Raw genomic sequence first — 13,584 nt, 5'->3', positions numbered from 1 at the left:
ATTAAATTTGTAACATAAAAAACAAAGAGAATATCTATAAGTTAAAATATTCTTCAACACTGTAGAAACATTTACCTAGCAGAAATTGACGAATCCCAGATTTAAATAAACCAAAGGATTTAATTTTCTTCAAGTCACTGTTCAGTTTATACCTTCAATTTTGGATGTGTTTGAGTTACAGACAGTCTGCACACCTTGACTACTACGTTCTTGATTTATACAGGGGTAGTTGAGAGCTAAAACAGTGATTTATCACTATTCAGAATATCTATATTAATAATATAGGGAATTTGCGGTGAAATAATTGAAATGCCAACATAATTATTTTAGAGATAAATTGCACTACATACTAGAGGATTTTTTTTCGGTCATACACTACTTAATCACAAATGATTAAGGAAGTCTCACATGTTCCTTCACCTGTAGTTAAATAATAATCCACCTATATTTTATTTCAACTTTTGCGTTATCACCAAAAAATATAAAATATACATATAAATTTGATTGGAGGACAAGGAAAGTAATATCTAAACAACTTCGACGTTTTTATAATATTGTCAGGATGTTAGGAAACACCCCACAAACCTAATATCAAAAGAAAACTCATTTTATATTTCAATAAATTCAAGCGTGATTCATTTTTTATACAAATGAACGTGACTAAAAATGTGCAAAACCTCCAAGTATAAAAATAGCGCAAGAAAGATGATCACTGTTTATACAAAAATGTAAATACTATAACAGGTGTTATTCCAAGAAACGCTTGTGTCTTATATCATTATTGATTGTTTTACACATAATCTAAATCTGCAAGGTAATTATTCAAAAACCATATAGGAATTTTGGAAAACTGTCACTGCATAGGTTATAATTGGCATTTGTGACAAGCAATCACTAATCATCATAACGAAGCGGCAAATTTAGGAAATTCCAAAGCCAACTTGTATTCGACTTTTTGTCACTTTGGTGTGTAATTTTCCAATATTAAGACTGTTGACATTCTAACCACAAAATTGCTCTGGAATACAAAATCTAAACCAATATACCTAATTTAATAAGCAAGATGGTTCTAGAAATTACGAAAAAACAATAACCACAACCTCTACTATGCATATCGTTTATTAGGAAATGCGACAAAATACTGATTGGGTTCCCTATATATAAAAATCACTGTACTGAGTTAAGAATATCGAAATAATCACAACAATATAGCTCCGTAATACTAACAAAACATACAACAATAATTGTTACGTTTACAGGACGAGTCGTAAATAGTAAAAATTCTAAAAAACATTTAAATAGATATCCGCGTCTAGATGAGGTATAAATATACAAATATGTGCTTGTGCAATACAATATCTACATAATCACAAATTCGTTAAAGAGAATATTAAGTACTTACGAGATTCTAATAAGCATTAATAGGTAGTTAAATATAACACCTATATACGTCATATAACTTACGCTGCTTAAAATCAGTCAAAGAGGATGCTGTTACTTGACATCGAAAATAAAAATATACATACAAATACACTAACACACTTACTCAATACTAGCCTTGGACGCAAAAGAAGTAAGAGAAGAAATCTCATTAGGACTCGGGTCGGTAGGCAACCTGCTGAACTCCACCTCTTCTCCTTCGGCACAAATGGGCTCAGCCGGCCACTGCTTATGACTAGGAGCATACAACATCAACATAGCGCAAATATAAACATTCCACATTCCGTAAACGCCAGTGTGTAGAGCCGACGACAACTCAATCTCCATATTTTCGTCCCACTTGTTCTGGCCCTCAGCCACTTGACTCAAAATAAACGAGACTACGGTAACAGCGGCACACACCACGGTCGCCAACATCAAAAAATTAAAACGATAAATAATACCTTCATAGTGAAGACGGCGAGCTTGAGACATAGTTGGCAAGACTGAGCGTTTAATACTAATGTTTTTGAAGACGCGCCAAATCATGTAACACAAAAAGATGAAATACATGCTAGCGGAAATACCGGCAAGGATGATAAAAGACAGGGCGAGATTGGTACCAATGGGGGTCACCCAAATCGAGTAAAACGGGTTGACTAGTTGGATACCCCGCTCACACAAATCGAAAACGAGTAAAGAAAGACAACCAATGACGATCGTGCTCAGGTGTTTCCAGTACAGTTTTATGCTATTTTTTTCTCCATTGTCTTGGATTAACATGTGCTCGCCTGCGAAAACGAGCCAGAAAGAGAGCAACATTGCGTAGAAAATGCCTTGGCGAATATCGCTGAGGAGAAGCATGTAGGGCATGTTAAACCAAAGGGTTAAATATTCAAGAGGGAGGTCTAAGAATAGGAGAGTCCCTCCAAGGGAGATTAGCATGTATTCAAGCAAGGCGGGGGTTCGAGACAACATGTGTACTCTTCGCCAAAACCAAATCATTATTCCTATTAAAACAGGAAAGAAGAAAGTTTTAAGAGCCACCCAAATTCGCGTAAAGCCCCCATTCATGTGTATCATGTGTAAATAAACATCCTGGACTGTTTGCAAATTAACGTTCTTCATGAGTTTTTCGTCGTAGGGTAGACGCAAGTTTAATAGATAATAATCGTGATAGAGAGAACCTAACTCAAATAGAGGTACCATTGAGCAGTTGTAGGGGTATCCATCCGGGTCACGGACAGTCTTGACATCGATATCACAATCCATGTAGCGCTTTTCCTCTGAATGTGCGTAGTAAGTCCACGGTGTGCGTCCACCACGTTCAGCTTTGTTGCTATAGGCTAAACGTGCATCAATTGTGAGCTCCACGATGAACTCCTCCAAATTCAACCCACTGTGATAAATCAAATCGAACTGGAGAATCCCGACCAAATTCTGCTGCCACCGCGAGAAGTCCAAATCATAAAGCGGCATCTGCACCACCAGCACCTACAAATCAAGTCAGAAACGCCAAAAATCCCCCACTGTACTCACAATATCATCGGCTGCTTCCACTTGCCGCTTCATCAAATCTATTCTCTGGCAGTCCAGCCCGACCCAGTGGTTCATATTCTTGGCCGCCGTGTGATTGTCGAGGCAAGTCGTGGCTATAATCGCCTGGGAAGTGGCGGGTTTTGGGGCTATCAAACCCACGAAGAAGCATCCCAGTTGGCTGACGAGCAAAATAGCTACCAAAATACTCAACTTGCGACCGCTTAAGTTCTCGAGGATTGTGCCTGGCATGTTGCTTTTTCGTGCTTGGTTGTCTTCGAACACCGGATATGCTGGAATTCTTTTCTAACACGCCATTAACAAACAAAAACAAATAACGTGCGCGTGGGGAATTTGGTGCGGACGGGTTGGCGGCGCTGCAGCGCTAAATTTGACAGGTCGCTTTAAAAATTTCTTTGGATGGTTTTGGGAAAAGCGGTGAGTGAATAACGCTAAATTTGAGTTAAATAATGTTAAATTCAAACTTTTGGAACGTAAACAGATTTTTTAGTGGATGTTTGAGAATGTTGTGCAATTTGAAGTGGAACACGCGTAGCGGGCTGCGATTTTCATTTGTTTTTTTTCGCCATTTTGTTGCTGGAGTTTTCGGGGATGAATTGCGTCGCGTTTTTTATTAAATTTGTGTTTGTCTGGACGAAAAAACTCTTAATTTGAACATTAACATTGTGGTGACCGAATTTAAATCAAACTTTTCGCGCTGAAATTAATTGACAACGGCGCGAAATCACATTTGAATAATTTTAATTTAAAAAAAAAAGAGTTCAATCACAAAAAGGAAATCCTTAAACATAGGCAACCAAATATGCATGGATGGTCTAATGCACGTAGCGCTTAGGAGTTAGTTTGCATGATCTTTGGGTTAGATGGCAGCACGTAGCGCTAGGGTAATTTCAGTTAGAGGGTTGGTAGAAAAACGGCATGGTAGGGCATTACGAATGTGGCTGTGTGTGTGTGACCACGTGGTAAGCGCTAGGTTTAAATTAGTTGGTTTGGTAGTTAATAAAACGGGAGGAAGCCTTTGTTTAACGACGATCAAACGTATTTTTCATAATGATACAGTTGTCCCCAACCCGCGCGGTAAATTCTTGCGCCCTTTTAATCGAAAATTGCAGACTTCCGGTCGGACGCGAACACGTGTTGTGAATCTGTTTCTTTGTTTGTAAATTCACCAATCAAGTCAGTTTTCTTAATACTCAGCTAGAGCAAACACAATTTAACAATCAGGATTATTTAAATTAACCATTTGCTAGAAGATTTCATGAAATTCACTTAGTCAGGAAAAACACCTTATGTTTAATTACGAATAGGTCTCTGGATGCATATACGTAAGTGTTACATTATAACACTTCTAAATTCTTCACACAAGATTGCTAATAGTTCATTTACGGCAGTTAAACAAGTTCATTATACTGCGGACTGGCGGGGGGTTATGATATTTTCTCCCCTTAGGTGGTTATCATCGTTATCACGATTAATTCATCGGGGCATGTTTCGCAACGCCAGATTGATTAATTAATTAAGGCATGCCCCCAACGCTACAGAAAATTCACGTTACCGAGACGCTTTTTCCTCGCAACGATTTGGGATTTACATCACCGAGACGCTTTTTCCCTCGGAGCGATGATTGGATATTTTTGTATTTGTTTATTATGTGTTTTGTTGGGGTAACCAGTTCGTAGTATTTTAAACTCTCAAAGTAAATTATTTTTGAAGTAACCAACCATTTAGATCATGATATAATTTGGCATAATGTAAACTCTTTGTTTGAACCGTTGATAAAGTGTGGCAAAAATTAATCTCTTGTAAATTTTGTTAACTCTGCAAATTTTCACATCATACAATATTTCTTTAATCTCACAATTTAACCTCAGAAATTTTATTTGTTGGATAATTTTAATTGAACGTAAATTTCATGTTCTACAGTTTTAACCTCACATAATGTTTCTATTTGTACAAGTTTATTTCACACCAGATCTTTTGTTGCATAAATCCTTGCTAAGTTTTGTTTTGTAAATACTTTGTTGATGAATGTTTTCTATCATATAAATTATTTGATGTCCAACTTTAATCCCACATAAGAATTATTTGTTGTTTAAGATTTCACAAGATTGTATGGCGAATTTAAATGTTGTTTATTGCTCTTTGAAACTTTAACACTTGTTCAGTTGTTGTTAACATCAGAGTTATATGAGATTTAATATTTTAAAATGGAACTGAGGTTAAATAACACAGAAAACGTGGCAGAAGCAAAGTTCGGTTCCTAGTCGAGCTGGCGAGATTTATCGTGCCACCTGTACAAGTCCACAGGTTTGGATAGATTCAGGGGGCGGCCGCCGACGTTGTGAATTTCTCGATTTGGCCCAATAGTCGAGATCTTTGCGGGTTGGAAGACCGTAATGGCCTAGTTCCGCAGGGCAAAGTTCGTCATGGGATATGCGTGTGGGGTAGGCTTTGCGATAGATAGAATCACCGTCGCGGGGGGAGAACAGTTCCAGACCGGTAGCTCAGACTCCGCTTATGCCACAACACTCCAGGGGTACTTTTCTTGTACTCCTGTTAACTGCCGTAACAAAAAAAAAAAGGGAAAGAAGATCGGCCGCCACACGCCTGTAATAACTTGTGTACTTGCATCCAGTTACTTGATTCAGTTTTTGCTTTGTTTTATTAAATTTGTGATATTCAAATATTTGCATTGATTCCAAACAGATGTACAGAGTTTCCGTTTGTTCGTTTTTCGTGTGTGTATGTCTGTCAATTCGCGAGTGTTTTTCTTTCACATATCTTAAGGTGTTTGAAATGTAATAAAATGTCGTCCGGGAATAAAACCAAGGGGGTTTTTGCGCTGAGGGGTAAATCTTCGCAGCGTATTTCCCCCTGTGAGGGTGGTGCCGTTTCCCCCCCTCCAAAACAATTTTTGTCTATTATTTCTTGCGCTCTCGACAGTGTATGCACTTGTATGAAAGAACGTCTTCCCGCCATTTTTCAAAAAAAAAAAAAAAAAACTCACAACGTAGGTTCTCATTTGTTAGACGATCACAGCCAAGGCCAAACTTTGAATTTTTGAATTTTTCGCGGGCCTTTCAAACTGTTTCAAGGTCAAATTTTAAGGCGGGAAGATTGGGTTATCACAACATGTAATATTTAATGTGAAGTGAAGTGTAACTCTAAATAAGAGTAAATTCGTGATAAAGGGAAATTAGGAGGCTGAAGTTACGGCGGAACGAAGAGGTGATCCGATAAAAAGGGTAAGTATTTCTACTTTACCCTTTGCCATATCAAGTACTTGTTAAAATATAGGTCAAAGTCTATTTTACAAAATCTGAACAGAATTTTTGATATTTTGAGTTTGATCAAATCGCCAGCGCTTAAATTTGATAAACGGTAATCGACTGTCTTGATTCAGTTTTCTTGTCTGGCACTATTTTTAGTTTGTATGCGTATGAAGTATCAGTATTTGATTTTAATCGTCATCGCTTTTTTGGATAAATTAATAATAATGGGTGCGAGTGCTACTGCGATTGAAAACTTTGCAACTTGTAGTTGGCCATGCTTACGCTTTGTGGTTGGCATCACTGATTTGAAAATGACAGCATGCGTCTATCTTTCCACGGCCTACATCTTCCTTTCTTCTTTACTTTGGTTTTCAATGTCACCTTAACCATTCTTGTCTTAGGAATTGTAACTTTGTGACTCGTAATTGTGGTACAAATTACGGCGGATTCATAAGCCACAAGTCTAGGAGTGTATTATTTGATAAAATTTAGATAAACTTACAGACGCGTTCAGAAAATCTTCAATAATATAACAATTTCAAACATACGATAGACAGACGACAGACAGACGGAAACGGAAGACCAATTTTTTCGTATTCTGGGGCTCATGAAACGTAGAAACGAAATACGAAAATAGCTAATCTCCTGATGGCCCGTATGACATACATATTTTCTTCGCTTACGCTCGGGAAGCAAAAAAATGGCAGTCTTTGAAGTCAAATAACGTTATAATAAAATAATGAGGTCAAAAAAAATAATAATACAAGCAGTCAACAATTGTAAATTTTAGACATATTTGCAAGTCTAAAAATACTTAGGAGTAGAGTGTTCAGTACAGATGCTGGTTGTAGTCTTCGCTTTTCCTTTGATATGACAGATTTTCGAACGAATTTCTGGTGTTTTATTTTCGGATAAATTTAAAGGAATTTGGTGTTTTGTCGATGAATGAACTTGAAAAAATCGTTTGAGCTCGTAGTGTTTTATTTTTTACGAATTTGGAAGTCTTGATCGAGTGCTGCAGTGTTGTTTTTTTTTAATTCGAGATACCCATGGTGTATTATTTTGGGAGCTCATGGAAATTTTTTTGTAAATTATTTGAGGGGCTTTGGTGTTCTATTTTTGGAAAATTCTGAACTGACCTGTATTTGAAAAATTTAAAACAATCTTGAGGTTGTAGGTATTTCTGTTTGGAAAGAATTTGAAAGTCCTTGGAGCCTCTAGTGTCGTTTCTTATAATAATTTAATTAAATTTCTTAGAGGATAGGTCATTTGCTAAAATCAGTCTTATTTGGACAGCTACTAGCCCCGCCCACCGACCCTCTCTTTTCTTAGAGGGTATGTCATTTGACAAAATCAGTTTTATTTTAGCAAGTATTGATAACTAACTTTTACAAAAAAAATATCAAAATTTGGAAACATCACTGGCTTACTATATGCACAAGGCAGGAATTTTGAAAATTTTCTCAAGTGTTTAGTTGGTTTTGCTTTAATGGATTTTTGTTTTGTTGGTTTTGTTTTTGTTTATAATTTTATAAATGTCTTATTAAATATTTTTTTATTTATTTATTAATGAAAAATAATAGCTTGTTTTATTAATAATAATAATGCACAACGATTAATGACTACTGGTTGTTATGATTATTCTCCTAAAAAAAAAAAAAAAAAATCACCATCGTTACTAAGAAATCAGGAAGTAAGCCCTAGGTATTCACGCATTAGGTGCGTGCAGTGTTGCCAATTTTACGTATACAGGGTTAGTCACGAGAGAATTACTTCTGAAAATTATTTTTACGCAACCCAAAATACTAATACCCTTTACCACTTGATATTATCTAAATTTAAAATGAAATGCCTAATCCATGATTGCTTTGACTTTGGCAGTGTCACTTTGACGTTAATTAATTTTTAACATTTTTTTTCATCGTTGATTCGGCTCTAGAGCTTCATTGGATCGACGACATACGGTCAGATCAATCTGGGCTATATTGAAGCCGTAAGTGCTCTACCAATGTTGTTCGCCGCTAATGTACATGTGTTAATTCGCCATCTCTGCGTCACCTAGAACCTCACCGAAGTGCAAATCTGCAACCTTTGGGCTTCTTCGACCATCCATTTACAAAAAAGCCGTAGCATCCCCCCAAAATGCCCAACATTTTCAACAGATTAGTAGTTAAATTATTTACTTACTTGTTTGAGTTTGTGTTGTAATCTTTGAATAAAATGCCGTAAAAGAAATTTTTAGAAATAATTTTCTCGTGATTAATCGGTTGCAAAAGATCAAGAGGCACACTGACAAATTTATTAGCGGCGCCGGAGGAGATTTCCGACTGGCTCCGGTACCACCATGGACACTCGCGTAACCTCCTTTTCCGCAATTGTCAAAATGAGATTGTCAAACTCAAAGCAATCATGGATTAAGCATTTCATTTTAAATTCAGTTAGTATCAAATGGTACATGGTATTCGTATTTTGGGTTGCGTAAAATTAATTTTCAGAAGTAATTCTCTCGTGACTAACCCTGTATAAAATTACTTTTTTTCACTAGCAGCCTGGACGCATGCAAATGTCGACTCATTTAGTGGTAGCAAATTCAACTTTTGCTACCACGGGTTCAAAAAGAAAAATTGAGGTTATGTACGCAATGTTTGATGTGATTATTTCTTAAAAAATGAACAAATGTGTGCTACAAACATTACTTGAGTATACGCAGGGTAGTTGGTAGACGGTAGAAGATAAAATGATTAACTCAGCCACAAGTATAAACGGTTTTCTTTGTGTTGAAGATTTAGATCAAGTTTGATTAGAAATCAAAACAAAATCACGTTGCGTCAAAAAATTGAACGTTTATTTTTCAGTTTATTGTCTTATGGTTTCTACTAGTGAAAAAAATAGTATATTAACCACGGTTGCAAAGCCACTTCTAGACCTCGCACTTAGAGCCCTCGACGCTGCGCGTCTCGGGTTCTAATTTGCGCTCGGTCTAGAATGCTTGGCTCTGCAACCTTGGCTAATAATATACTATTTTTTCGTAATCTACATCATAAAAAAAATATTTTCCAAACACCCGGTATATCGCTACAAAACAAAGTATGTACAAAATTTCGTAAATAAAAATGATCTTGAAACTTTTCGAAGTAAACACAAAACAAAACTTTTTTCGTTTTAATAAAAGAATTACTTCTATAATATTATGACTGAGGTTTTCTCGTTAAGTGACCAATGATGGTCGAAATCCAAATATTTGATAACGTAGAAAAAATAAAACTTTTAACATTAAATGTCAGATTACTTTACGTCGGCTACCAACCAGGATTTGAACATGAGTACTAACGTATCTCCATCGAATGTTCTGCTCGCGAACGCTTCCTAGTCCACAGAGCTTTTGACGATACTCCCAGTCAGATGAGAAGTTTCGATCAAAATATGTATAATAAAAATAAATGATGCTAAAAGAGACAAGATGAAAACATCTAAAGTCAGAAACAACACGAAAGTTGTTATAGATCAAAATATAGCCTGATGAGTGGTAGTAACTACTATAAATATTTAATAACAAAATTTTTAAGAAAATCGTTAAAGAGAAACAGGATTTCAAAACAAGAAGGAAAATTTTACTTTTCAATGTTTCTTTCAAACAGAATTTTTTGGCAGGTAACCTCTTTTACACCACCTGAGAAGGCCAAGAAATTCTTCATATTAAGCATTATATTATTTTAAAACAGCATTAATTTTGATCTTAAAAAACTTACAACCTTGCCTCACTAAGAATTTTGTTTAAAAATGGTCAGGTAAGGTAACAGGAACTCCAACCCACCTTCTTCAACACTTCTAGTTTTAGGTATTGTGATAACCCAAACATCCCGCCTTAAATTGACATGTGAAAAAAAAATTAAAAGCGCGCGAAAAATTTAAAAACTCAAAAATGATGAGAGAACAAAATTTTAATAAGAACTGTGTGCAGCGACCGCGGCACCAGAGCGCTATAAGAGTGTGGCGATCGAACTATCTCAATTTCATTCTAGAACCCAGCAAAATTACCCATAGCGGGCGTTGTAGCACGAGCGGAGTTTGGGGCTCCTGGTCGTGGCTGTTCTTCCACCGTGACGGTGATTCTATTCTATCGAGAAGGACATGCCACCCACCACCCCTCTATGACCAAGAAACGTGCCGCGCGAAAACAGGGCGTTACGGTCACAAACTCGTCCCTGACTTCTATTCAAGACCTGCATCTTTTATGCAGATGGTGCGGCCGCCAGTTCGACAAGGAACCGCTCACTCCGCTTCCGCTACGTGTCTCTGTGTTATTTAACCTCAATTCCATTTAAATGTTCAATTTCTATATCTCTGACATTCAACTACAACTGAACAAATGTTAAAGTTTCAAAAGAACAATAAACAACATTCAAATTCGCCATGCACTCTTGTGAAATTTGAAACAGCAAAGAATTATTATCTGAGATTAAGATTGGAGAGCAGACAATTTTATGATGGAAGCATTAATCAACAAAACATTTACAAAACAAAAACTTAGCAAGGATTTATAAAAACAAAAAAGATCTGGTGTGAAATAAAACTTGCGCAGACAAAAAACATTACGTGAGGTTAGAAACTGCAGAGTATGAAAATTTACGTTCAATTTAAATTATACAGCAAAGAAAATTACTGAGGCCAAAATCGTGAGATAGCGAAAAATTGTATGAGGTGAAAAATTGCAAAGCTAACAAAATTACATGAATTTAATATTTGGCGTCCATTCGAGTTATTGGTTAATTTTCAAGAGTGAAGGGAGTGGAGGTTCAAAATGGCGTCATTTAAAAAAATGCGTCAAAATATGTTTCCCAGAAATGTGATCAATCCTGTGGCGCTGTGCAAATAACTGTCTAAATCAAAGGAATAAATACAGGAATTATCTGATGTTAAATTATGCCACACTTTATCAACGATTCAGCAAAGAATTTTACATTATGTTAAATTATGCCACACTGTATCAAGGATTCAAATAAAGAATTTACATTATGTTAAATTATGCCTTGATCCAAGTGACTGGCTACTTAAAACCATTAGCTTTGAGAGTTTATATCGTGGACTGTCAACAACTTATCTCAAACAAAACCAATGATAAATAACACAAAATGCATTCCTCGTTACGAGAATTACATTTCGGTGGTGTAATTTTTAGCGTTGCGAGAAAAATATGTCTTGATGATGTGTTGATGATATGATGATAATGACGACGATAACTGCCTAAAGGGAAGAATTTATAATCCCCCCCGTATCTCACTCCACGATATTATGAATTCTACCGTATTTCCACGGTCCTTTTCCCAGAGTGAAATAACGTTAGGTTATATAACTATTTGCAATTTTGTGTGAGGAATTAAGAAGTGTTATATTGTAACATTTGAGTATAAGAATCCAGAAACCTGATTCAGAATTCGGTAAACAAAGAATGAGTTCTGACTAAGTGAATTTCATGAAACAAATTCCTGATTGTTAAATTGTGTTAGAACTAGTTAACGATTAAACTCCTAACATGAACTGTGAATTTACAAACAATAAAACAAATTTACATATGTGTTAGCGTCGGTCGAAAATTCGGCTATTTCCGCTTGAAAAGTTACAAGAATTAGCTACGCGAGTTGGGGAAAACTGTGGCATCATCGTTGTTACAATCAATTTTTGTTAAACAGAGGGTCTTCCTTTTGTATTAACTACCAAACCAACTAAACTTAACCTAGCTAACTCACCGCGTGGTTTTCATTCACAATAACAAACCAAAAGTGACGCCTCTCGCCTCTATAGCCACCACATCAACTTTCTACCAACCCTTTCAACAGAAAATCCCCCAGGAGAGCTACCAACCACGAGAAAAGAACTTAACGTGCACATGGTTGCCTATGTTTAACGATTTTCGTGATTGATTTTTTTTTAATTTTAATTCAAATTCGGTCACCACAGTATCTCATTAGTTTTTGCTGCCTCCCCATTTGTTTAGGCTTTTCAATGCTTCATTAAATTCTTCTTCTGAGATTTCTTCTTTATTTATTTTGTTCTTTCCTTTGTAGACTAGCTATCGGTTGTCCTGTTTTCAATTCGTTCTTTTCTATACCTTTTAATAGGAGCTCCCAAAAGAATGATTTCCATTTTTCCTCTATTTACGTTTTACTTTTCAGTACTTTTCTTTCCTTATCCTTAACCCACTGTATTTCTGTCCATTTTTCTCGCATAAGCTTTTCAATATTAATTAATTAATGTTTGCTTGATATAAAGCGAAGGTACAAATCAGCAAAAATCGCGTAAGTAAGTATTTTATTCTATTATTTTTATTTTATTCTATTATATCCAATGTAAATTAGATAGCAAGCAATTGGACCATACTGTAGCGTACGGATTTAATGAAACAGTCTGCAAGAGAGTTAAACACGATTTTGGTCAATTGTATAACAAGTAGAACAAAAACAAGGTATATTAATTCTGGGAGGGATCTGAATGGACGCGTTGGAAATAACGAAGTAACATCTGGAAAGTGCGTAGGAAGATGCGGAGAGAGTGAATTAAATACTAACGAACTAACGGTCAGAGAATAATAGACTTTTGCATAATAAATGATCTACAAGTTGCAAATACAATTTTTGGACGTCCCGATGTACATAAATTTACAAAAGAGGTTCTTGTCAATGATGCGAACTAGGAATTGTACATTGGGGCCTGCTGAAACTAGGAAAAATTTATCTAGCACGATACTACTAAAAATTACAATTTAAAAAAATACCCTTGGGTGTTAATATAAACTTTGAAACTAACAATTATATTGTCCATTATTTAAAATATGGCTTTAAAAGTTATCGGTATGAATTACTGGTTGCATAGACCGTCCAAAAATGTGTTGATCTATAACTTGAGTACGTGATATTACAGATTTTCACTAAATTTTTTTGTATAAAAATAAATGATCACTTTGACCAACATGTTAAAAAAATATGTGAATTCCACTTCATTCTATGAAAGTCATCTAGTTAATTTTTTTACATATTTTTTAAAGTTGCATTTTTCGAAAAATCTAATTACTTTTTCTATAGTAGGTACCATGGACGTGAGTAAAGGCTGTTCGGCTTAGTTCAAGGTGAGTGTCCTTTATTAATTATTTATTATTTATTCTTGTACTTAAATGGGAGTAATTGTTTCGAATGTTACGAATTAAATAATAATATTTTAAGCTCATTATGTCGTAATATCTCCCTAATTGTAGTCATGTGTTCCTTTAGAAACAGAACGCAGATGTTGCTAGTCGAGATTGAATTTCAAGTTAATTTAGCAAATATACAATTATGTCCAT

At 35.6% G+C, this 13,584-nt stretch overlaps 1 protein-coding gene across 1 annotated transcript; it reads right to left on the bottom strand.

Moving 5' to 3' along the window:
• Positions 1–1,103: 1,103 nt before the first annotated feature.
• LOC135132402 (protein wntless) lies at positions 1,104–3,323 on the bottom strand. The gene is made up of 2 exons (XM_064060477.1): positions 2,959–3,323; positions 1,104–2,913 (listed from the first exon to the last, which is right to left on the bottom strand). The coding sequence occupies exons 1-2, from the start codon at positions 3,205–3,207 to the stop codon at positions 1,543–1,545; spliced, it is 1,620 nt and encodes a 539-aa protein (XP_063916547.1). The 5' UTR covers positions 3,208–3,323; the 3' UTR covers positions 1,104–1,542.
• Positions 3,324–13,584: the final 10,261 nt, after the last annotated feature.

The sequence above is a fragment of the Zophobas morio genome, unplaced genomic scaffold (assembly GCF_036711695.1).
Source record: "Zophobas morio isolate AGI-343-1 ecotype UQ-CSIRO unplaced genomic scaffold, CSIRO_AGI_Zmor_V1 ptg000021l, whole genome shotgun sequence".
NCBI classification, from domain to species: Eukaryota; Metazoa; Arthropoda; class Insecta; order Coleoptera; family Tenebrionidae; genus Zophobas; species Zophobas morio.
The sequence above is the reverse complement of the archived record's forward strand: the minus strand, read 5'-3'. Positions and strand labels throughout refer to the sequence as shown.

Coding starts and splice junctions, on each gene's coding strand:
- LOC135132402 (XM_064060477.1), bottom strand. CDS start 3,207: ATGCCAGGCACAATCCTCGAGAACTTAAGCGGTCGCAAGTTGAGTATT. Junction 2,914..2,958: donor TGGAAGCAGCCGATGATATT/GTGAGTACAGTG, acceptor CTTGATTTGTAG/GTGCTGGTGGTGCAGATGCC.